This window comes from Lacerta agilis, chromosome 2, assembly GCF_009819535.1.
Source record: "Lacerta agilis isolate rLacAgi1 chromosome 2, rLacAgi1.pri, whole genome shotgun sequence".
NCBI classification, from domain to species: domain Eukaryota; kingdom Metazoa; phylum Chordata; class Lepidosauria; order Squamata; family Lacertidae; genus Lacerta; species Lacerta agilis.
The window spans coordinates 4,353,937-4,379,312 of NC_046313.1; the positions used below are offsets into that span (position 1 = coordinate 4,353,937).

Below are 25,376 nucleotides of genomic sequence, written 5' to 3' on the forward strand. Positions count from 1 at the left end.
TGGTTGACTCCTTACTTACACGAGTGTGCCTGTGACACAGAGGAGAATAGGGGCGTGGGTGTGAAACAGTAATTGAATCAAAGTTTGCATACTTGGAAGGGATCCAGAGGATCATCTAGTCCAACCCCCTGCAATGCAGGCATCTCAACACACGGTCCCCTATCCAATTAGAAACCATACCGGACCCTGCTTAGCAGTTGTTGTTTTTTAAAATTGCTGCGCCACTAGTCCTATTCGAACCGTGTGCCCCTTTTTCGGTACAATGCCGGGGCGGGGAGACGAGGAAATACGCGACCCCGAGGTTCCTACTCTGAACCCACACGCCCTACTTTGCAGCTGCGAGCAAGTCACTCTTCTGTGGCTCAGCCGGGGCAAAACGGAGGGCAGCCTGCTTCCCAGCTCTCCTTAAGAGAAGAGAGGGCACGGCACGGTATTTTAAAAAACAAACACGCCCCACGGATTCCTGCAGCGCCGCTCCTACTTCCGCGCCGGGACTTCGACTCAGCCCCCAAACCCCGGGCCGTGTTTTACCCCGAGCCCCGTGCGCAAAGCGCAGCTCCCTGCGCCCTGAGCGCGCAGCGGAGGAAGACGGGAGCGGAATTCCCAGGGCTGTTCCCCCACCCCCACCCCGGCCCCCAGTGCGCATGCCAGGGAGGAAGCTCCCTTGCTCAACCCCCTCCTCTTCCTGGCACCGAGTCCGGGGGGGAGGGAGTGAGTGAGACAGGCGCTGGGGGTGGGTGGGGGCGGAGAGCACCCGCGGTCCCCTGCAACCTGACCCCCCACCCACCCAGCACCCGCCGCAGCGGGGGGCGCCACCCTTAGCCCCCGGGAGGGGCGGGGGGACAAGTTGGAGCCTGCAGCAGGAGCAGCGGCAGGAGCAGCAAGCAGCAGCAGCAGCAGCTGGGGAAGGGGCATCATGAACCGAGGTAAGTGCCAAAGGGGGCCCCGGGCACTCTCAGCAGCCGCGCCGGGTGGTGCATTTGGCACGGGCAAGGGGACCGCCAACGCCGAGAGCCGAGCCAGTTGCCCACCCCTCACCCACCCCTCCAGCTCCTCTTGACAGTTCAAACTTCTGCCGGAGTTATGGAAGCTTTCGCATTGAGAGCGGGGAGGTGCGGGGAGAGAAAAGGCGAGTTGGAGGGCACCTCTCCTTGCAGCGAAGGGGGAGAAGCTTGGAACGAAATCACTGGCGGCGATTCCAACAGGCACCTTTCCCACCCACCCAAAATCCGGATGCACGACGCAGGAACTGCTAAGGTCGCAAAGGGGTTGGTTGCCCTCTGCCTCCCTTGAGGTTGGAGGCGGTGTCCAGGCCTCACTCTGCCCAATTCAGCTGCTGCTGTGGTGGTGGAGGAAAAGAGTAGGGCCAACAATGTTAGAAGCACCGCCCTTACTTTTGATTCCCCCCCCCCCACTTTTCAGACACCCAACAGCAGGTGGCAAGTTCTTTTGGATAGGAAGGGTGATCAACCACAACTATAATTTCCTACAAAAGGGCTCACACATGGACAGGAACTGGGTCCCTGCACATTTCCCATTCTTGTGTTGATAAATTTCAGGTCTTGTTGAATGGGGGTGTGGTGGCAAGGAAAGAGCTTCTCATCCAATCCGAATCTGCCCCTACATGCGCGCACACACACACACAGAGTCTCTGAGCTGAGTAGAAGTGGGATTTCAGAGGTATTAAGTGCACAAAAAGGGGGTTGCTTGGGAGCCTGCAGCTTCCTGAATAATTCAGACTGAAATAAGAGGTGAATATGTTTTCTTGTGGTCACTGTGGCAAGTCCGAGGCAGATTAGGACATGGGACCCGTCCAAGCCCAGGGTCTTTTGCCCCAAATCACACAACCGCCCTTGGCTGCTCACCAGTTCAAGATGGACTGCTGCCAATATTTTTACAAGTTCTGTCATGTTGTTGTTGTCCTGCTTGTTCCTCATCTAACAGGGAAACTTCTGGGTAGCCAGGGCACGTAAAATGTCCAAATGGGACATTTGGATAGCAGTTGGTTCCTGCTGAAGGGGATCCAGGCAGTGGCAATTAATAGCAAATGCTTATTGTCTCTAGTTTATGCTGCTTCATTCCCCAAGGTATCTCAGGGCTTATCAAAATAGGTTTGAAGTGTATGCTAGTACCACAAAAGAGCTGTGTTTGAGTCTCCTCTGTTTCTGAGCTGCGTCGTGGTTTTGGGCAAATTCTAGATGTGCTTTTGTTGAAAATGGTAAAAACAGAATGTCCAACACCTTGCAGAATATAATCAGACCTAGCCTTGTGTTTCAATAATACCAGAGTACCAGCAATACAATACATGAGAGGCCTGCCCTTTTCTCCACATGCCATTGAACTGAAAATACATGCCATTTTAGAAGAGCCAGATCACGTAGCTAGACAATGAAGCATATCAAACAGCCAGGGTTATCCTGTGCCAGTAGCACAATATTCACTTTCCCATTCTCTCGCCGCAGGTCAGAATAGGCTTCTGCTATGGGGCCCTTACATGACTTTTATACATTCCACCTCTGGATCCCCAAGGAGCAGAACCAAGAGAGTCTAAGCATTTTCCAGTTCACTGTCATTTGAGGATCTGGCTGTTTCTTCCCAACAGTTCCTCCCACAGCGAGCTTTTCTGGGTACAGAAATGCAGGTTTCCCTCTATGCTGCACCTAGTCTCAAATAATGTTGGCATCTGTCCGTCTCGAGAGACAAATCCTGCTTAATTAAAGAAGGAGGGTGTTTTGCTATCATTCCAGTTTTCCCTCTTTCCTTCTTGGTGTTTTTGAGATAAAAATCCACTCCCTGATTTCTCAGAAGATGCAAGGTAAATACCATACAACTCTGAAAGGGAGAAATGTTTCACCTCTCCTACTGTTTCAACTTTCTAGGATGATTCTTCAGTTGAGCAAGCCAGCATTCTCCCTTCTCCCCTCCACTAGCCTTCCCATAACTAGTTGTCTTGAGCTAGGAAGCTTAATTTTTATAGTGGCTTAACCCCACCCACATCTGGCTCTACCAATGAGTGGCAGGAGATGGAGCCAGTTGTTGGCATGCTACTGCCTCTGTTATTAACCCTTTCTGGTATGTTTTTCTGGGTTTCTGAGTTTGACATGTTCAGGTGGAGTTGTTCAAGGTGACTAGGGTTGTCAACTTCTAAACTGATCCATGGTTGCTCTGCTGTTTTCTACATATCAACCAGCTTCTAAAGGCACTAAAACAGGCAGTGCTGTCATTGGTTTTCCTGTTGGCAACCCTAGTGTTGATTTCTATTTGCCATTAGGGTTTTAAGACTGCTCTGAAGGTGGTATTTGACCTGTTGTACAGCCTACTCTCTAATCCAGAGCTGTCTTAATGGGCTTAGATTTCCCAGTTTCTAAATAACAATTTTCCTGACTGTCTGGGGTGTGTAAGAATTGCCTCCAGGGAACCAGTCAGAGAAGCCTTATGAAAGCAGGTGAATACGGTCTGTAAACTGTAGTACCAGTTTGTGTGAGCAGATGGGCTAGTGACCTGCAGGCATTTTGTGGGGCACTAACTGTTTTGAACTGACTTGTAAGGCTGCTGTCCTCTTACGCTCTCTGACCTTTTGTACCTGAACACCAGCTGCATGACACCTGTGCATCTCTGCAGAAAAAACTTGTCCCATTGTGGGCTTTAGCACCCATTCAGGTAGCTACTCTTTTCCTTTACTGAGAATTGAAAATCAACAGCTGAAGCTTCTTGGTGAGAGGCTGCAGTAAGGGCTAAAGCTTCACCTGAAGGAGCGTCTCCACCCCCATCGTTCTGCCCGGACACTGAGGTCCAGCGCCGAGGGCCTTCTGGCGGTTCCCTCCCTGCAGGAAGCCAAGTTACAGGGAACCAGGCAGAGGGCCTTCTCGGTTGTGGCACCCGTCCTGTGGAACGCCCTCCCACCAGATGTCAAAGAGAAAAACAACTACCAGACTTTTAGAAGACATCTGAAGGCAGCCCTGTTTAGGGAAGCTTTTAATGTTTGACCGATTATTGTATTTAAATATTTTGTTGGAAGCTGCCCAGAGTGGGTGGGGAAACCCAGCCAGATGGGCGGGGTATGAATAATAAATTATTATTATTATTATTACTATTATTCACCTGATAATTTTCTGCTACATTGCAGAATATCCTGCAGCAAAGCAGGGATAAAAACATAGGATCAGCTCTGTTGGCATACTGCCTCTTGATGGTGGAGAAGGAACCTAGCTAGCATGGCTAATAGCCGGTGATAGTATCCTCCATGATTTTGTTTGCTCCTCTTTTAAAAGGCATCCCACTTGATTGATGGCCATCACAACACCTTTTCAGTCCCACAAGGTGGGACTAAGTCTATAGCTTAACTTCGTGCGTAATTTGACTGAGCAGGGGGGAACCTCCAACCTGGAGACCAAATAAGACACCCCTGGTCCTCAGGACTCTCCCAAGCCATGCCCCTCACCTGGGCAGCTCCATGCCCTCCTTGATTACTTTCGCCAGGCTGGAAGGTATCTTAACTGCGATGATGCTTGCCTGGATGGAAGATGGAGAGATGCCTCTGTGTGGATGTGCTGCAGCAGGGATGGGGAACCTGGCGCCCTCAAGATGATGCGGTACCCCAACCATTGTATGTATCCTTGACAATTGGCCCTGTTGGGTGGGGCTGATGGGAGTTGAAGTCCAGCAACATCTGGAGAGCCACAGCGTCCCTATCCCTGGTGCGTAGAAAACTTTGGGGTTTGTCTGGAATGTAGCTTGCTGCACAAAAGTAAGAATTGCATCGATTGCTCTGCTCATGTTTCCTTCTGGCTCCACTCACTTTTTGCCTCTGCCCCCACCTACCACTGACATGCAGCCCCTGGAAAGTTGCTCATGAAGGAATATGGCCCTTGTGTTGAAAAAGTTGCCTCACCAATGTAGTAAAGGGTGGCGTCTTCCAGATCAGTAGGCACGATTTCTGCCTTTTAGTTACCCCCTCTCTGGAAATGTTGACCTGGTGCCGTAGAATAAGGTGGGGAAAGCTCTGAGATGGCAGATGACATTTATGAATGCTCCCCTCCATAAACAGCTCCCTGCAAGCAGAAAGTTAGCACAGCAGCTGGGCTAAATGTGCCAACTGTTAACCTGCAAAGACATGTTTCTATTGGGGAACGTTATTATCTCATTCTGCTGAATGTGTAGACCAGGGCTTTTGCCTGGAGGGAGGGATGGATGGCAGGTGGACAAAGATGGATCTCCACGTGGATTCTCCAGGGTTTCACATGGCTTCGCTTCTCTTTATACCCTTTCAACCAGTCTCTTGTACTTGCAGTCAGAGTGGGAAGAGGGTGTCCGCATTCTCCCATTCTTTACAAGGTGGGTGAAGTGGAAATCCTAATCCAGCATAGCAACGGGGATTTCAAAACCAGGGGTGGGCTGTTGTTGTCTTAACTCCAGGATGATTAGCAATGAGTTGACCAGAATGTGATCGTGTGCGTTATGTTTTACAGGTGAAGTCTTTGCTTGACTACCTTCTGGAGAGCCAGTGTGGCGTAGTGGTTAAGAGCGGTAGACTCATAATCTGGTGAACCGGGTTCGTGTCTCCGCTCCTCCACATGCAGCTGCTGGGTGACCTTGGGCTAGTCACACTTCTTTGAAGTCTCTCAGCCCCACTGTTGTGGGGGAGGAAGGGAAAGGAGAATGTGAGCCGCTTGGAGACTCCTTCGGGTAGTGATAAAGTGGGATATCAAATCCAAACTCTTCTTCTTCTGCAGCACAAAATAATTAAGTGTGCCTCATCTCTGAGCTTAATGAGGGGTTTTGCTGACCTGACAAAGGCCCGAGTGAAATAGGCAGGCCGTGAGCATTGTCTTTGTCTTTCGCAAATACCTTTGGCCCATAAGGTCCCTGTCATGGGGAAGGCTGTGGGAAATCTCCTCTCTCTCCCCGCCTTAGTGATGGCACAAGAATGTCTTCCTTCCATTCCAGGTGTAGGCTAGCGTGGCCGCAGAGTGGGTGTGAGCTCGCTGCACTGGACACCACCCGGACCCCAGAAGAGAGACTGCTGGGCTATGAGTGCCTGAAGGGATCGTGCCCACTCTTAACGCCGCCTGCCGTGAGGTTTGCAGCCATGAGCAGGTAGGAGCCATCGGCAGAGCAGATCTGGGATTAAAGGATCAGCCAGCTGTTTGCCGTTTCACGGCTCCCTCCTGGTGGAGTTTAGTAGGTCAGAGCTGCCCAGGGAGTGTTGGGAGGGGGCAGAGGAAGCAGAAAGGCAGCAGGGGCTTGGGGAATGCAGCGCCTGACTCCCCGATTCACTTCAGACACCCTGCTATCACAGTCCTGAGCCTCCCACATCATGCTGGTGCCTCTCTTCTAACCTGAAGCCACCTTGCTATGTCACTATTTGTCCTACCCACTGTGCTTTCCTCCCTCTTCTTCCCCCCTGCCACTTGCCAGTTTGTCTCCTCCGTCCTGTTGCTGCTCAGTGATCCCAGTCCGCAAGGCACCTCCTTTCCTCATTCAAAAGGCGAATCTCTGTGTTGAAAAGAATCATGTAGCAGAGTCCCTGTGGGACTGTATCACTTCAGATGGCAAATGGTAGTAGAGGAAGTCAAGGGTTTCTTAATGCTCCCCTATGTTTGAAAATGAAGCAAAAGATGCCCTCCAAACCCTCTGCACAGTGATTCCTCCACATGCAAACTGCAGTGGTACATTCCTGCAAGGGCTCTGCTGTGTGATTCTGCCGATGGCGTAGCTTGGTTCTTTTCTAGAGCTTTTCAGGCTAGCAAAGAATCAGTGTCTTATCTGTTTTCGTTTTTCCAAAATGTCCACCAGGGAGGTAGGGTTGTGTGTGTGTGTGTTTTGGGGGGCTTGGAGGTGATGACGCAAAATCTGATGCCACATTTCCTAGGGTATCCGACCATTTGGCCATGATTAATAACTAAAAAAGTTGGAGTTCTTGATAGAGGCGATGCAGAAAATTGTAGAGAAACAAGAACTCAGGCCACAACGATGATTTAAATGATTCAAGTTTTTCAAGTTACAGGTGGGTAGCCGTGTTGGTCTGCCATAGTCAAAACAAAATAGAAAATGAAGAAGATGAAGAAGTGTGCATGCACACGGAAGCTCATACCAAGAACAAACTCAGTTGGTCTCTAAGGTGCTACTGGAAAGAATTTTCTATCAAGTTTTTCAAGTCCCTTATGGATAGATTTATTTATTAAAGTTTATATGCCAGGCGAAATTAATGCGCCAGGACAAGGCCCTGTTTTGGAGATTCTTCTTCAGCTAATAGAGTCTTAAAGTTTTAAGGTCGACATGTACGGGTTACTTAGAGTCTCTATCCATAAGAGACGTGAAAAACTTGAATCATTTAAATCATTGTTGTGGCCTGAGTTCTTGTTTCTCTACAATCTTCCACATTTTCAAGTGTGGCTGACAGTTCTCCAGGGGCAGCTAAAGTCCCTGGACCAAAGTAAGCTCAGTGCTATCAGGTCTTGCCATTCGTGGCATGTGCAACTAGGCTGCGCCATTCCCAGCTTAGGTTTGGCCTGAGATGTTTGCAACTGGGTTACATGCCCTCCCTCCCTCCCTCCCTTCCCCACCCCTCTCCAGGCAAGGTGGGTTGTGCCTGCCATCTTGGTGACCCCCCCGGGTTTTTTTCAGGTGCCCAAGTGCTGAGGGAGCACAATGAATGGCGGCGATGATTGCTCTGTTGTGGATCGAGGTGGGCGCCTGGCAGTCACACCTGTGCCCGTGGGCTGGCAGCGCATGGTGGAAGAGGGTGCAGTGCGCTATATCAGGTAACCCTGGCATTATATCTGGTGGTGGGGCAGATGGGGCTCATCCACCTGGGAAGGCAGCCCATCTAGGACATCCTAAAAGGCTACACAAATCTTAAGTGGAGTCCCTAAGGCGGTTGGATAGCGCTTTGTATGCCTCCTTCCAGCAACTCCTGCAGCCAAGCTGGTGCCAAATGTATTGTGCTCTGCTTTCCTTTGGGCCACATCAGTGAGGCTGAGAGGGGGGGGGGTCTTGTCGTCTGGGCAGCCCAGGAGCCCCATACACAGTGTCCAGGATTGCACCCTGGAGAGGTCACTTTGGTGCTGCTAACGCAATGGTTTGACTGCCCCCTCGGAGGTGCACTCCATTGTCTCTGGAGACGGATGGATGGCGACCACAATATCTGGTGAGCTTCTTGTTCATCCCTCTGGTGTACTAGTCCCCTGACTTCTTTCTTTCTTTCTTTCTTTCTTTCTTTCTTTCTTTCTTTCTTTCTTTCTTTCTTTCTTTCTTTCCCCCATAGTCCCAGCGGCACAAGCCTGGCTTCGTTGGAGCAGACTCGTGCATACCTGCTGGCGGACGGAACCTGCAAGTGTGGCCTGGAGTGTCCCCTCAACATGCATAAGGTACAGAACTTGGGAGAGAGAACCAAAACTGTGCTTGCCACCGGCAGTGGACTCTGGCCTGGAGGTTTCCAACCTTTGCCCAAGCAGTGAGAATAACAAAAAGAGAACAAAGGTTGACATTAGGAATTTTGGAGGATGTGTTACACGGAGTCAGCCCAATCTAGCTCAGTGTCCTCTGCACCGGTTGGCAGTGGCTCTCCAGAGCTTTCTGAGAAGGGGACGTTGCCAACCTGGCCTGGAGATGACACGGTTTGAACCTCGGGCCTTTTGCATGCAAAGCACCTATTGCACCACTGAGCCATGGCCCTTCTTCCTCTAGTGGCCAGGCCTCATTCCAGAAAATGAAAGAGTTGGTCATTTGCTGGGAACCCTAGACTTTCAAAGGGCCACCAGCCCAGCGCTACCACCATTACTGTTCTTGCTTTCTGCAGAGTGCCCATTCGGGCCGGAGACGTGGGCTGGGGAGGCACCTCTTTGTGGCAGCCCATTCCACAGCTTTGTAATTTAGCCCCGGAAACTGGATGCAGAAAACCAGCCCATCTAGTGCAACATCCTCACAGCGGCCAACCATGAGCCCGCGAGAAGCTCACAAGCAGGACCTGAGTGCGACAGCCCTCTTCCCACTTGCTATTCCGAGCACCCTGCCTCTGACAGGGAATTAAATATGGGGAGTGTTCGGCACAAGTGCTGAAAAGAATTGCTGGGTGTGGCATTCGCTTTCCTAAAGATTTCCAGCCTTTTTAAAGCAAGTTTCTTTCTCACACTTAAATGTATGAGAGCAGAGCCTGGTTGGTTCTCAGAAACCGGGAGAAGGGGGGCTGTGGGATAAGATTTCTACTGGACAGGGCTCCAGTGGCCTATATTCTTTGCTGCTCCGTATGGGGAGACGAAATGAAGCAAAACGAGAAAAAGCAAATTGGCTTAATCTGCACAATATCTCAAGGCTACAGAATACAGCTTGCAGAGAGTACATACAACAGAGTATTTTCTGCCGTAGAAGTGGATGCTGCCCCTGGGCATTCCAGCTCTGTGATCCTCAGGCTAGAAAAAGGTCTGTCCCTCTACAGTTCTGCCAAATTCTGCCCTTTAATTTGAAGAGCAGCATGCTAGATCCGTGAACGGGGGCATGTCCACCACACTGAGCACCAGTAGCTATTTTGGAAAGGAACAGAAAGTGTGTGTGTGTGTGTGTGGCTTGGTTGGGGTCAGATCTTGTCATTCGGCAGCAGCAGAAGCTGGCAGTGCATCCAGGGCTCCCTTCTGCCAACAGCACATTCCTAGCTCTTCACAGTGCAGTGGCTTTCCAGCTCTCCACCTCGGGGAAACCTGTTCCGAGTCAGCTGTCATTTGCCAAAGAACCTCTGCATGTTGCAGAGGATTCTGGGGGGGGGGGGAATGGGGATGCTCCAGGGTGCACCCTCACTTCACACAGAGCCCCAAGTCAGGCCTTTTTCTCTCATTCACTCCGTGTGACCAGAGCATGCATCCTAGGACACACCTGGCACCCGTGCTGCTGCTGTTCATTTCAAGGGAAGTTGCCTTCACAGGAAGGGAAAGGGCCGTAGCTCAGTAGGTAGAGCACCTGCCTTACAGGCAGAAGGTGTTGTGATATTATTACAAGCCGAGCTGCGAACGCTGCAGCAGCGAGGCCAGCATGACTATTGTCTGTTTTTATCCTGTGGGAAAGCTACCAGTCCTACCAGCTTTCTCACACACGTGATGTTTTTTACTGTACTGTTGTACTTTACTTTCAGTTCTGGCTCGAGAGATGCTGGACGCTATTATGGACAGCTCTGAAATCATGAGCTGGCAAGCAGAGACATACTCTGCATTTTAACTGCAATAAAGTAGTTTTAGCCTTCACGGCTCGTGTGTGTTGTTCTTCAAGCTGGGGAACAATCACATATTACCAATGTGCCCCTGGACTCGAGTAGCCAGGAGGGCACGCAGGCTTCGTCCCTACCTGGGGGTCAGTCTAACAACTTGCCCCCCCCCCCGGGATGTATTATAACAGAAGGACCCAAGTTCAATCCCTGGCATCCTCAGGGCTGAACCGAGAGACTTCTGTTCGACACCCTGGAGAACCACAGCCAGTGTAGATAATACTGAGCTAGACCACCCAAAAGCCCATTGTTTCTTCTCCTTTGTGGTTGGGCAGAGCCACCTGCTGCATAGGGGACAGTTGTAACCAGAGCTGTTTGTATTCCCCTTGTGAGCAAGCATACCACACACATGCGGAAATCAGTCTGCCTTTGGCATCCTAAGAATCTCAGCTTTCATTTTTAAAAAAAGAACAAGGTACTAGTCCTTTTTGATGCAAAGACACGTTTGAAAACATGTGAACGGTGTTTGGAGAAAGAAGGCGCAGGGGAGATGACTAAGATTTCAGAGGGTTGGGAGGAGAGCGATTGCTTATGTGTTCTCTGTGGCTCTTTGCTTGTCCCCCTGCCCCAGGGCTCACAGACAGAATTAATTGTGCAAACTGTATGCAAATTGATTTGATTTGCACAGTTTATTCAGGTTTCAGGATTCAGTCTCCGCTGGTGCAGAATTTAGGTTGGAGCTTTGTGGGCGTCTGTTTTGATCTGAAGGTCAGCTGCTTCCCACCCATTGGGATGACCGTTCTAGTTTCTTGCTTTAAGGATGACTGTATGCGGAGAAGAATTAGTGGAAGAATCGGCGCAAGTTTGCGTTATGGGGTCATTAAGGTAGCAGTCATCGTTAGTGTGCTGCGTTAGGACTGGAGAAAGCAGGATTCAGATCCCTGCTCAACCACAAAGCTCACTGGGTATCCTCAGGTCATTCAAAATTTCAGCCTAACTCCCCACCCGGGTTGTAGTGCAGAGGGCGGAACCTTATATGCTCCTCTGTGAGTTCCTTGGAGGAAGGGTGGGTTCAAAACAGGGTTGGGGCACCTTTGGGTCTCCAGGCACCGATTGACCACAATCCCCATCATTCCTGACCACTAGGCCATGCTGGGCCTCTTAAGGTGGGTTCCAGCACCTCTCAGGTGGGCACCATTGCCATTCTAAAAGAACGAGGGAAGTGTTTATGGTGAGTTCTGGCACCTCTTTTTCTAGAAAAATAGCACTGATAACAACCCTGTAGGTCAGGCAGAGAGGCAGTGACTGGCCCAGGGTCACTGGCTTCCTGGCTGAGGGGATTTGAACCCTGGTCTCCCAGGTTTTAGTCCAGTACTCTAACCACTACACCACACTGACTCTTAACTTGGACCACAAGAAATGGCCGGACTCCCACTGCAGTCTCTTTTCATCACCTCGTTCCCCTGGGCTGGTCAGGTGCCCTCCTGTTTTTAAGTGTTTTCTTCCCACCCCGTCATGGTTAGGTTTTCAACTTCGACCCAGCAGCAATGGTGACAGGGAGTGAAGGAAGCAAGGGCGACGAGGACATGACCAAGCTGTGCAACCACCGGCGGAAAATTGTGGCTATGGCCACGCTGTACCGCAGCATGGAGAGCCATGGACCCCTGAGCCTGCCACACCTGGGGCCAGGTAACTGTGTTCTCCTGCATATTCCTTCCCTGTTCTTTTCAGTAGCACTGTAAACCTGGCCAACGCTAGGGACTGGAATTGACTTAGCCAGCCAGCCAGCCTATTCAACACCAGTGTGAATCATTTGCTCTGGGCTTTCTTCCATTTAGGAGACTGCTTAGATGGGTGCTCACACTTCAAATTCAACCTGTGTACACAAATATTTGAGCTGTACAAATCAGTTGAGCTGTACAACTCAGCAAGTGTACACTCTTTTCACACAAGCACTAGCACATGTGTCCAGACACCCTGTACAAATATTCCGTGTAATGTGTGAATGGCCCTATAGAGACACAAGGGGAACGGCCCTCTTAATTATTTGTATCCTGTGTTTTTGTATGTTATGTTTATTGTTGTTCAGTTATTGAGATTATGCAAAGTAAAAGAAAAATGAAAAGAAAAACAAGTAACACTGTGGATACTCCTAAAGTGGGATATAACTTTTATCCTTTCACACGACAAGTAAAATGAAGTCACGTGTACCTCAGCAGTGAGAAAAACTGTGCTTCAGACAGCACAGATTTGGGCAATGCCAATATAACTGTTGAACAATGTCCCCAAGGAAGAATTAGGAACGTCCCAAATGTATTTGACACCAGCTTTATCTTAAACACTATTTATTATTATTTTATTTTCCGCATCTGGTGACTTTTGTCTTCTGTATCTGCTCCGCACCATCCATTACCACCAGACTCATGACTTGCATTGCCATCATCATTAGTGGTTTACAAAGTATATATATATATATTTAAAAACCTGAAACATTAACTTTGCTTAGGCCCATGCAGTTTGCTTTTGCAGTGATTGCCTTTTTCTCCGTTTCCAGGGCCTAGCTTGACCCAGCTGCCTCACCCAACCACACCAGGGCCCAGCAGTCGCCCGCAGCAGATGCTTCCCAGCAAAGCCTCCGCCACCTTGGCGAAGGGCCCTGAACTCTACCAGCAGTGCCCTCCTGATCGCTATGGCAACACCTGGTCCAGCCCAAGCTCTCCTTTCCCGCGCCACCACAACACTCTCTTTGGGGACGTCTTCCCAGGCCACCTGCCTGCCACCACCAACGGAAACACCCGGCCATCCTTCCCAACTGAACTGAGTGCTGTTGGGGGTCCCTTCCTGCCCAGCAAGGCCCTCCCGGACACGCTGCCCCGGCCCTACCCTCCCAGCTGCCTCCTCTTCCCCCCGCCGGATGAGGCGGCCTCCAGCCAGGAGGGCGGCCCCTGGAGCAGCCGGCCGGTGCCTCTGGGGTCTCAGGCTAGCACCACAGGCTCACCCGCCCCCACAACCCTCTCCTCCATTTCGTCGCCGGCAGGCAGCGCCGAGCCGTCCCCGCAGCGCTCTCGGCACTCCTCAGCTTCCTCGGAGCAGGGCCTCTCTGGACACCGCCCAGCTGCCAGGCCTCCCGGCTTGGACGCAGCAGCCCCAGCCAATGCCTTAACCAACCAAAGCAGCAATAACCTGCCCTCAGTGCCCTTAGGAGTTGCCCCGGAAGGCAAAGGACCGCCCAGCCTGCTGCTCCTCCACCCTCAGGGCCCAGGCTCCTTCCCAGCCAGCAGCTTGTTGAGTGCAGCCGCCAAGGCCCAGCTGGCCAGCAGGGGGCGTCCCGACGAGCTGGCCGCCAGCACTTTACCCAGCCGCTTGCTACTGTCCATGGTGGGCGGGCGAGCGCCCAGGCGGCAGCGCCGCTCTCCTACCGTCCTGCGCCTGCTCAAGGACTCCCACTCCTCGGCGGGGCAGGCGGGGCTCGCCCATCCGGAGGAGACGCCGACCCGACACGCCCGGCCCCGGGACCAGCTGCCGGCAGGGGAGGCCAAGAATGGACCCCCGAGCTCCGGGGCTCCAGCTCAGCCGCTGTCGTCCCTGCTCAGCCTGCTCGCTCCCCCCGTGAGCTCATTGGCCTCCCCTGGCCTCCCGCCGGTGCCCCCGCAACCTGCTGGCGACAGCCCCGGCTCTTTGCCCTCCTTCCAGGACTTCAACAGCCAGCTCCTCAGCCTCTTTGGGCAGCTGGCCTCGGCGTCTTCTGAACAGATCTCAGGGAGCCCCCCACAGCCAAAACCACCTGCCTCCCCACTCGGATCACACAGCACCCCAGGTAGGTCCGTGCGTCTGTAGGTGGGTGACGCCCTTCACAGAGGCAAGCTCCTTCACCCCCCACGCCACCTCTGGGGGCTGGAAAGACGGAGTGGAAACTCACCACCGGAGGCATTGAGGTGTCTGCCGTTTGCCTCCTTCCTCCAAGACGGCTGAAGCCGAGGATGGGGAAACCTGTGGCCCTCCAGATGTTGTGGAACTACAACTCCCATCAGCCCCAGTCAGCATGGCCGATAGGATGGGAATTGTAGTTCAGCAGGTTCTGGCTGAAGCCCAGGCTTAGCTCGCTTACATTGAGCTGTGTTGCTAGGCCTCAGCCTTTCCACCCTAAGCAGCTGTTGTAGGGTAGTGGCAGGCAGCTCAGGTTTGCTCAGAAGCAAGCCCTGCTATTGCAGATGTGGCTTATTCCTCGGTACAAGTGCATTGGGATTACAGCCACGCTGTGTGTGAACAGCAAGCGAGAAGGTTCCTCTCAGTCAAGGCTTGCCTCAGTCAACATCTAATGAGTAGTAGTATCCTGCTAGCTTTTCTTTCTCGGGGCCAAACCAGGCTTGGCGTTTTGTTTTGTTCTTACTTGAATGGTGTTGCAGGTGGCTCTGCATCTGATTGGAGCAGCGGTGGTACGTAAAGGTGCTTAACCTTTTTACCTCAGACAGTTTTCCTGGTCAAAATCAGCCCCCCCCCCATCTCACCAGCTGTTTTGCATTGTGTATGTACTGGATTTCCGTTTTCCACAGCAAGAAAAGCAGCACAGGTTGCACTTGGAGCAGGAAAGTGGCCTGTAGGGAAAGGGTTAAACTCCCTTCCACTAATCCAGCTAGATTTGGGGTAAAAAAAACAAACCCTGTGGGGGGGGGGACACACCACATGCTTCTGTCCGCACAGTTACTGTGGCCCTGAGCTTTTGTGCAGGTGCCCAGAGTAGCCGCTTCTGCCTAAAAATTTGGGTCTGGTGACTGGGTTGCCTCAAAGCTCACAAGGCTGTTTGCTTCTAGCCGGTGCCTAGAAAATTTTGCTAACTCTATACTTAGGGTGGGGCCATAATTCAGGGATAGTATGCATGCAGAATGCCCCAGGTTAATTCCCTGGCACCTCCGGTTAAAAAGAAAATCATATATCGGGTGATGTTGAAGACCTCTCTGCCTGAGACCCTGGAGAGCAATCGCTAGCCAGGATAGACAATGTGGGCCGTATGGACAAATAATCTGGACTGGTATTTTTTTTTTATCTGTTTATGTAATCTTTACCTGACTCTTCAGCTGAAAAAGCTCAAAGAGCAGTTTATGTACAGTCTATGGAAACAAGACAGTCCCTTCCTGCAGGGATACAACCTAAAATAAGTGACACAAAAGGAGAAAAGGAATGGGTTGGGAAGAGCAAGGGGCAGGGAAGCAAAGCCAGCCCTCAGTTTTTAAATAGGAGAATCAGGGGGGTAGCTAGGTAAATTGCTACCTGGGGGCAAAAAAAATTTGTCAACCCCCCCCCCCCCAAAGGCATGGAAAGGTCAGGTGGTACCCGGTGCGGAAAATTTCTTGTCAGCCCCCCCCCATTGACACCCCCCCCTGCAAAAATGGTTTTATGTTATTTCATATTTTCTTACAAAGGAATAATAAGTAATAATAAAAAAAACTTTTATTTATATCCCCCACCCTCCCCGGCCGAAGTCGGGCTTAGGGTGGCTAACACCAGATACAGAACATTGGTATAAAATCAAACAATAATTAAATTATCTCCTAAAAAACATCTCAAAATCAAATTAAAGTCTAATTAGATGGCTTTCCACAGGGTTAGGGTTGGGAACAGTAAGTGTTCTCTGAACTGAAATTTCAGCCTTCATGACATAGGAAAACAGCCAAGTGAACAGCTATTTTGGTGGAGGGGGGTCAAGATATTAACCGATATGCATGAAATTTCATATATAGCTATATAATCCCTAGTATAGTAAGATAAGACCTTCGGAGCAGGCATTTTCAAAAAAAATAATTTCTTGCTAATTTGTCACCCCCTCCATTATGGAACCCAGGGCGGACCGCCCACCTCGCCCACCCCCCTTGCTACGCCCCTGAGGAGAATTCAGAATTGAGATGGGGAGCGGAACAACCAATGTGCATCTTATCTCTGTGCAGTAGGCTAATTTCTGCACACACCCCTGGTTTCTTCCACCCAGATACGCCAGAGGGATTATCAGAGTTCCATGGCAGATTCTAGTCAGGGGGCAACAGTCAAGGAGGGGGCCAAGCAGGGTTAGAGAGGGGGGTGGCCTGCGGAGGGGAGATACGGCTGGGGTGCTTGAGGGCTTCCAAGCGCCAGATAGGGAGACCGGGAGGACTGCATTCAAACCTGGCCCCCAGATTCCCCACACCTGCTTTATAAATGACCAGCTGGAACGGAAAGTGTTCAGGGAGAAGGAGGAGCTGTGTTTTAGCTGGTCCCTCATTCCAGCCGCTGGAGCAGCTCTGCTTTCCCACTGCTACATCCCGATGGAATAGCTCCTGCCAGGCGGCATTTGAGGGAGGGAAGGCCTAGTGCAGTTGGTCCCTCAGCAGAACCAGTGTCATGGCCCTGCTTGCAACCTCCCTGAGGCAGCTGTAAGTATTGCTTGCGTAATGAATGCACAGTCTTTTGAGTGCATAAGAAAAACTAAGCAAGCAGGGTGGTTTCAGACACTGTGGAGAAAGAAGCGGGGACAGGAGACTGCTAGGGAGGTAGGAAGGTTGTCTTCCACTGATGTCGGCACAAGTCTTGCAAGTACTGTTGGTCTGGTCCAGCCCAGACCCACATTTTCTCCCCTTCAGCCATGGCTACTTCCCTTCTATCCATGGCCTTTTAAAGAGCGTGTCACAAACAGCAAGACACACCATGGTTTTTGTCTTGTTTTCACTCAGTGATTTTTCTGAGCTTCACTTTGACCCCATTGCCCTTCTTCACATAAATTTGTTGTTGTTCAGTCGTTCAGTCGTGTCCGACTCTTCGTGACCCCATGGACCAGAGCACGCCAGGCACGCCTATCCTTCACTGCCTCTCGCAATTTGGCCAAACTCATGTTAATAGCTTTGAGAACACTGTCCAACCATCTCATCCTCTGTCGTCCCCTTCTCCTTGTGCCCTCCATCTTTCCCAACATCAGGGTCTTTTCCAGGGAGTCTTCTCTTCTCATGAGGTGGCCAAAGTACTGGAGCCTCAACTTCAGGATCTCTCCTTCTAGTGAGCACTCAGGGCCGATTTCCTTGAGAATGGATAGGTTTGATCTTCTTGCAGTCCATGGGACTCTCAAGAGTCTCCTCCAGCACCATAATTCAAAAGCATCAATTCTTCGGCGATCAGCCTTCTTTATGGTCCAGCTCTCACTTCCGTACATTACTACTGGGAAAACCATAGCTTGAACTATACGGACCTTTGGAATTGTACAGTTGGAAGGGATCTCGGGGGTCATCTGGTCCAACCCCTTGCAATGCAGGAATAAATATGAGCTATGAAGTAATAATGAAAAGATGGCAAAAGGAGCCCATGGACATGTACTTTCCCTCAGCACCAAAACCCTCACAGATTTAGAATTAAGAATTAGAATCACAATTTTGCCCCCGCCTCCATTGCCCTTCTTCTCTTCTCCCCTCTTGAATTTTAGAGTAAGATCACTGGGGCAGGGACCTGTCCTCTTATACTTTGTGAAGCAACATGCACATTGGTGATACCATTTACATATTCGTAAAGGATCAGGGATTTCTTTCAGGGCAGAAAACAGGGCTCCCATGTACTTATAGCTCTGGTAAAAGAAAAAAGAAAAAAGTTAGTACTCTTTCCAATCAATATTCTGGAAACATTGTCCAAAAATGGTGGTTTCCCTCACTTGCAAACTGTTCCTATACCTTACATTAGGGAGGTTGGGGGGGGGGGCAGGGGCTGCAGCCCTCCCATCAAGTGACTCCCATCATTCCTGATCGCTGGCTGGACTGATGGGAGTCCTTAACATCCAAAGGGTCACATATTCCCCATTTCTGTGCTTGTACTTTCTACTTACCTCCTTTCACCATTGCTGCTAGGAACATGGGAAGCTGCCTTACACTAAAGCAGATCACCGGTCCCTCTAGCTAAGTGCTGTCTGTGTGCTGACTGCCAGTGTCTCACCAGGGTTTCAGACTGGGAACATTCTCAGCCTCCCAAGAGATGTCAGGAACTGAACCTGGGACCTTCTGCATGCCAAGCAGATGCTCAACCGGTCAGCTGGGATGCTTCCGTTTTGCACCTGGAGCTCGTGCCTCTGGCCCAAACGGCATGTTTACATCAACCATCAGTGCAAATTCTGCCACACTGCTCTTAACTAGCGGGTGGGGTTCCCCCAGTCTGGACTACAGAGTTGGGGAACTCTAACCCTTCCCTGCACAGGTGTCTTTTTTAAAAATCATATTTATTGATTTTCCAATATATATTTCCAATTACCAATCAAATTAACATCCAAATTAATTATACAATTCCAATTAAAACAATTCCAATTATGCCAAAAAAAATTATAATTTGTGGACTCCCCATGTCTCGGACTCTGGAGCGCTTTTCTCATCTCTTCCAGTTGCCTTCACAGTCCAATATTTTCACAGCCTTCCCTGCACAGGTGTCAATGGGAGCATCCCTCCTGAGGCACTTAGCTTTGGAAGGAAGGGGGATTTATTTCAGCAGGATCGCCCTGGGGGAGACATCAGTTAACCTCTTGCCTTCCTCACTCTGCAAACCACATTCTGATAGAGGTTCTTTTGTGTCTGCTATTGAGCATCAATAATAAGAAGAAAGGTTTGTGGCAGTGGAGGCTGGTTTATTAGGGCAAATGGGGAGCTGCCCCACCCATCTCAGTCTGCCCAGAGCCAAGCCCCACTGGCCTATCCAGTTTAGGGTGTGGTACTGCCTGCTAGTCTCCTCCATCTCAGTGTTGCTCTTGCAGGGAGGATGAAGACACACTAGCATTACCGGTAGCTGTCTCTGCCTGTTACTGGCTCTGCAGCCCTGTTGGGCTGCCTTCCTTCCACCCCATTGGGCATCACCACTGACTCCCAGAACTTGGCAGCAAAGCATGTTAGCATCAGGGATCCCTCCCATCATGGCAGAAAAAAGCCACACAGGTGGATGCTGCCAAGAAAGCACAGCAACGTGCAGAAGGTCGCTTGCACACCTTGGATGCTAGCAGTGGGCAATCTTTCCTTTCCTTCTCTGTAGCCATCAGCAGAGCCCTTCTGGCTCACGGAACAGTTTTGCTTGTCCAGCCAAGGAACTGGTTATTGCTGTCTCTGCACAGCTGTTGTGTTAAGAGGAGCTTCCTTTAGCGCATGGCTGTCAAACACAAGGCCCGCGGGCCGAATCAGGCCCGCCAGACCTCGTCATGTGGCCCGTGTAGCCGCCGCCGGCCGCAGGGGCAGAGGGAGGCTCCGCGCCGCCCGGGGCGGCACCCCCCTGGGGGCGGGGTGCCGTGATGTTGCGTCGTGATGTCACGACGCAACGTCAGGACTGAATGCACACGCGCAAAATGTCATGCGTGCGCACTCCGTCGCTGGGCTCCCGCTTCCGCTGCCGCTTCCGCAGCGACTTTGCGAGCCCTCTGAGTGAAAAAGCGGCTGGGGGGGGGGGCTGCCGCGCGCGATCGGCAGCTGCCCCCAAGCCGCCTTTTCATCCGGCGGGCTCGCAAAGTCGCTGCGGAAGCAGCAGCGGGAGCCCAGCGACAGAGTGCGCACGCGCGACATTATTACTTACATTATTACAAAAAAAAAACAGTAATAATTGAATGCAGTGACAATAATTTATGATAATAAAGAGTGGACACATAGTCCTACAGATACAACCGGCCCTTTGAGGGTGACCAAACTGCTGATGCGGCCCCCGATGAATTTGAGTTTGACACCCCTGCTTTAGAGTAACCAGGTGCAAAGGAGGGGGGAGAGCCCCTGCATGTCTAATAGCCGTGCAGAAGATGGAATTTAGTGAGGACAGCATTTTTCGTCGCTGCAGCTCTTAGGGTCCGGATACGGGACTTTCCCAGCCCTGTCTTCAGATGGCAGGGACTGAGCCTGGGACTTTTTTACATGCGGAATATGTTCCCTGCCATTGTGCTGTGGCCCCTCCCATGACACAAAGTTCAACGCCCCTCCTGTCTTCCACTGCGCCGACTTCATCTTCATCCTATACCCGGCGTGGAAGCCAGCCAGAAACAAAGCCTTGTATTTTTCTGCAGCTGAGCTATGACGGATGCTGAGAATTATTTGATGGTCATCGTCTTGTTAGTGGAGCACGGTGCAAGTGCTAGCAAAAGAGTCAGGAACAGTGTAGTGGGGTCAGCTAACCAGGAAAATAACAGCCTCACCTGCTCCTTTACTTTGCTCTTTAAAAAAGATGAACACCAAATAATTATCAGCATCCACCTGCAGAAAAATTTCTGAGATGCAGAAATACTTTCTTACACTTTTTATCCCACCCTTTCTCCAAGGAGCTCAAAATGAAATACAGGTGAAACTCGAAAAATTAGAATATCGTGGAAAAGTCCATTTATTTAAGCAGTTGTTTTCATTAGCTACTGGAGTTTAATATATGAAATAGACTCATGACATGCAACGTGAGATATGTCCAGCCTTTGTTTGTCATAATTTTGATGATTATGGTGTACAGCTGATGAAAACCCCAAAGTTGAAATTGTTAATTTGGGGTTCTCATCAGCTGTACGCCATAATCATCACAATTATAACAAATAAAGGCTTGACATATCTCGCTTTGCATGTCATGAGTCTATCTCATATATTAGTTTCACCTTTTAAGTTGAATTACTGAAAGAAATGAACCTTTCCACGATATTCTAATTTTTCGAATTTCACCTGTACATGGTGGCCCTTGCCATGCCATGTTATCTTCAAGATAACCCTGTGAGGTAGGTTAGGCTGAGAGATTGTGACCAGCTCAGAGCAAAGCTCAGCACGCTATTTATTTTGTTCAAAATATTTATATGAATCACCTATACTCAAAAGATCTCTAAGTGATTCACAGTAGAATAAAATCCAGAATGATATTCATTGTAAATAAACCAGTAGCGTATTAAAAGGTGACCATGTAAAATTAATGGGATGCAGGTGGCGCTGTGGGTTAAACCACTGAGCCTAGGGCTTGCCGATCAGAAGGTCGGTGGTTCGAATCCCCGCGACGGGGTGAGCTCCCGTTGCTCAGTCCCAACTCCTGCCCACCTAGCAGTTTGAAAGCACGTCAAAGTGCAAGTAGATAAATAGGTACCGCTCCTGCGGGAAGGTAAACGGCGTTTCCGTGTGATGCTCTGGATCGCCAGAAGCGGCTTTGTTATGCTGGCCACATGACCCGGAAGCTGTCTGCGGACAAACGCCGGCTCCCTTGGCCAGTAACGTGAGATGAGCGCCGCAACCCCAGAGTCGTCCGCAACTGGACCTAACAGTCAGGGGTACCTTTACCTTTACCTATGTAAAATTAACCTCCTAAAAATTCTTGAAATGAAAATGTTTTCATGTCATGCTGAAATCTGTACAAGGTTGGTGCTTGCCTCAGTCACTTCCATGGGGAGGGTGCTCTCTAATGCAAGGGCTACTGCCCTGAATGCCGTTAAGAGTATAAAGAGGTTTGATTTCTAAGTTCAACTCCTGGCTGTGATGTAGCTAGCCTATCCACCCTACCAGGTGTAGGAAATGGAGCCCTCCAAATGTTGCTGGACTATAACTCCCATCATCCCTGACCATTAATCATTCTGACTGGGGCTGATGGGAACTGGAGTCCAATAACATCCGGAAGACCACTGATTCCCCATCACTGCTCTATACCACGGTGACTCCAGTTAGCAGGGGGGACTTTTCTGGGCTGGGAGATGAACCTCGCCGCTTGCTAATGTATATAGATCAGACTGCTTTTAACGGCACAGCTAAAGGGGCAAGTTTAAAGGTTGGCCACCCCAATGGGGAGCCAAACAGAACTGAGTGGCTGGATGGTGGTGATCTACAGTGTCCCAGACGACTTCATTGCCAGACTGGCTATCTGATGCCTCACAAGCAGGATTATTATAATTCCATGGGTTGGTGGGGAGGACACAGGTCTCTTGAGCCTGAAATAACTGCATGGCAAGAAATGTGGAGGTGGAGGCAGCTCCATGCTGAGATAATAATAATAATAATCATCATCATCATCATCATCATCATCATCTATTATTTATACCCCGCCCATCTGGCTGGGTCTCCCCAGCCACTCTGGGCGGCCTCCAACAAATACTAAAATACAATACAAAGTCACAAATTAAAACCTTCCCTAAACAGGGCTGCCTTCAGGTATTTTCTAAATGACAGGTAGTTGTTTATTTCTCTGACCCCTGATGGGAGGGCGTTCCACAGGGCGGGCGCCACTACCGAGAAGGCCCTCTGTCTGGTTCCCTGTAGCTTTGCTTCTCGCGGTGAGGGAACCGCCAGAAGGCCCTCGGTGCTGGATCTCAGTGTCCGGGCTGAATGATGGGGGTGGAGACGCTCCTTCAGGTATACAGGACCGAGGCCGAGATAAGCACCCTCTGTTGAATTTTGCCTGCCACACAACTGCAAAGAAGGTGGCGAATTATGTGCCTATTAAGGCTGCAGTCCTGCGCATGCTTAACGAAGGAATAAGTTCCGTTGAGCTCAGCAGGTCACCTTCTGAGTATACAGTGGTACCTCAGGTTACAGACGCTTCAGGTTACAGACTCCGCTAACCCAGAAATAACGCTTCAGGTTAAGGACTTTGCTTCAGGATAAGAACAGAAATTGTGCTCTGGCGGCGCAGCGGCAGCGGGAGGTCCCATTAGCTAAAGTGGTGCTTCAGGTTAAGAACAGTTTCAGGTTAAGAACGGACCTCCGGAACGAATTAACCCGAAGTACCACTGTACATGGAAACCAGGCCTCTAGTGGGCCTCTTTTGAACAAGCCCTTCTGGGAAAGGGCAAAGCATGGAACAGTGTGTTGGGGGAGAGTGTCCTTGAGGCGACCGTGTTGCTCTTCCTCAGTGTCTGTGCTTTTCTTGTCCCTTTCTAGGTGCCAGTTCCGCTTCACCCCTGACTCCCAAAGCCCCGCCAGCAGCCAGCCCTGTAACTGTCCCCACCAGCGCAATGGAAGGCGGGGGCCTGGGCTGCCCTGTGGCCCCGGGCCCTGACCCCTTCCCCTTCCTGGCACAGGAGCAGGCGCTGCCTTTTGGGAATGCTCTACCTCCCGGGCTGCTCCCCCTGGGCTCCTTCCCCTTCTCGCTGACCCTGGGCCCGGAGACGCCACTGCCCCCCCTGAACCTGCAAGGGGACCCCGAGGGGCAGTCCTTGCTGCCTCTGGTGCTGCCCAGCCTGGATTTGCTGCAACAACCAAGCGGACTCCTGGCATCGCTGCTGGGGCTGCCAGAGGCGCCGTGCGAGGTGGAGAGGGAGGCAGCCGCGACTGAGCCCCTGCTGGAGCCCTTCACCGGCCTCCATGAAACTCTGCAGCCCCTGCTCTTCCCAGCACTTTCCACCCCTCCAGCTGTCCTAGCTTTAAACTCAGCACTGTTGGCGACCAGCCTAGGCCCTTCTGACCCTGGGCCAGGCCCCCCACAGGTAAGAAAACTGTAGGCGGGATTTGCCGGCGGCTTCTTGTTCCTTTTAAGAGGAAGGTAGAAGTTGCACAGGTGCAGCTTCCCCTCTCACAGGGCACTGGGGAGGAGGGTGGGTGGAATGGAAGGAACTGTATTTACAGGTGAAACTCGAAAAATTTAATATCGTGGAAAGGTTCATTTCTTTCAGTAATTCAACTTAAAAGGGGAAACTAATATATGTGATAGACTCATAACATGCAAAGCGAGATATGTCAAGCCTTTATTTGTTATAACAATTTCAACTTTCAGGTTTTCATCAGCTGCGTGCCATAATCATCACAATTTTAACAAGCAAAGGCTTCACATATCTCGCTTTGCATGTCACGAGTCTATCTCATATATTAAATTCCAGTAGCTAATGAAAACAATTGCTTACATAAATGGACTTTTCCACAATATTCTAATTTTTTGAGTTTCACCTGTAGTGAATGCCTGGCTCAAAACTCTTAGAGAGACCTTTTGCAATGTGGTCACAGATTGAAAGCTGTTTTTAGGAAAGCAGGTGGGAGGAGGAGATGACAGCCACAGGAAGCATGGGGCATGCAGGGCGCAGAGTGCACTTACCTGAAAAGCAATGTTTTCTGTCTTTCTTTTAAACTAATGATGGAACATTCATTATTTTATACGGTGCCACTTTGCAGAGGCCCATAAACAACATCCATGTCCCAAGGAGTTTCCATAGTTTGTCCATTGCCATGTAGGTGGAGGTGGAGTGGTTCTATACACCTCAAATACTATAGAGGGATGCAGCACAACTCTGCCCACAGAATCCCTGCCAGGACATCCAGCATCAGGGGATGGGAGGCAGAGCTCTGCCCTCTCCAAAATAGCACCCCAAAGCGTAATAACTAAGTGTAGCATCAAAGGCAGGCAGGCAGGCAGGCAGGCATTAACTCTCTAGCGAGGGGCTAGTATGCAAAGGGCTGACCAAGATACATGTGGGACTGGGAGCTACATGCCTGCCTTTCTCCTAGTCTGGGTCTCATTCCTTGGTCATGCTGTAGTGTTATGGAATGCCAGGAACTACCGTATTTTTCGCTCCATAGGGCACACCGGACCATAGAGGGCGCACCTTGTTTTTAGAGAAGGAAACAAGAAAAAAAAATATTTTTTCTGGTTTTCCTCCTCTAAAAGCCCTGTTTTTTTGAGGATCAGCTAAAAGTTTTGCAGCTTTTTTTGCAAAGGGAAAAGCCCTGTTTTTTTGAGGATCAGCTAAAAGTTTTGCAGCTTTTTTGCAAAGGGGGAAAAGCAAAGCTCCTTTTGCAAAGGGGGGAAAGCCCCATTTTTATGGGGTTCAACTCACATTTCTGCAGCTTCTAAAGGAATGGGAGCCTTTTCTAGTTTCCAGACAGATAATCTAATCAGCCAGTCACATGTCGCTGGGGAAGCAAACAACCTCCCTCTGCAGCATATTCAACAATAGAGGCCTGGGCAAGAGGGCGGGGCTGAAAGGGAGCCGGGGACTCTTATCTCTCTCCCGATCTCTTGCTGATCAGCTGCTGAGCGGGGTCCTTTCAACACCCCCTTTTCTCTTTGTAAAATAAAAAGCATGATCCTCTTTTGGCCCCTGGGCAATTCAGCTCCAGGGACCACCATTCGCTCCATAAGACGCACAGATACTTCCCCTTAATTTTTAGGAGGAAAAAAGTGTGTCTTATGGAGCGAAAAATACGGTAATAATGAATAATGAGATCGACATTTGAAGGCTCAGCTGACCTGCCATATTGCCCAGATAGGAGCAAGCACGGCT

At 50.5% G+C, this 25,376-nt stretch overlaps 1 protein-coding gene across 2 annotated transcripts in view; it reads left to right on the forward strand.

The window, feature by feature from the left end:
* Positions 1-885: 885 nt before the first annotated feature.
* The window catches only part of MBD6 (methyl-CpG binding domain protein 6), a 33,198-nt gene continuing 8,707 nt past the window's right edge, over positions 886-25,376 (forward strand). The window contains exons 1-7 of one of the 2 annotated variants that reach the window (XM_033137582.1): positions 886-926; positions 5,947-6,096; positions 7,627-7,763; positions 8,267-8,369; positions 11,716-11,881; positions 12,747-14,009; positions 23,044-23,588. In XM_033137582.1, the coding sequence (XP_032993473.1) occupies positions 7,651-7,763; positions 8,267-8,369; positions 11,716-11,881; positions 12,747-14,009; positions 23,044-23,588 (2,190 nt within the window). In that variant the 5' untranslated portion in view covers positions 886-926; positions 5,947-6,096; positions 7,627-7,650. Of the gene's footprint in view, positions 927-5,310; positions 5,335-5,946; positions 6,097-7,626; positions 7,764-8,266; positions 8,370-11,715; positions 11,882-12,746; positions 14,010-23,043; positions 23,589-25,376 lie in introns of those variants that run through there. The other variant, XM_033137590.1, reaches the window with a different exon arrangement.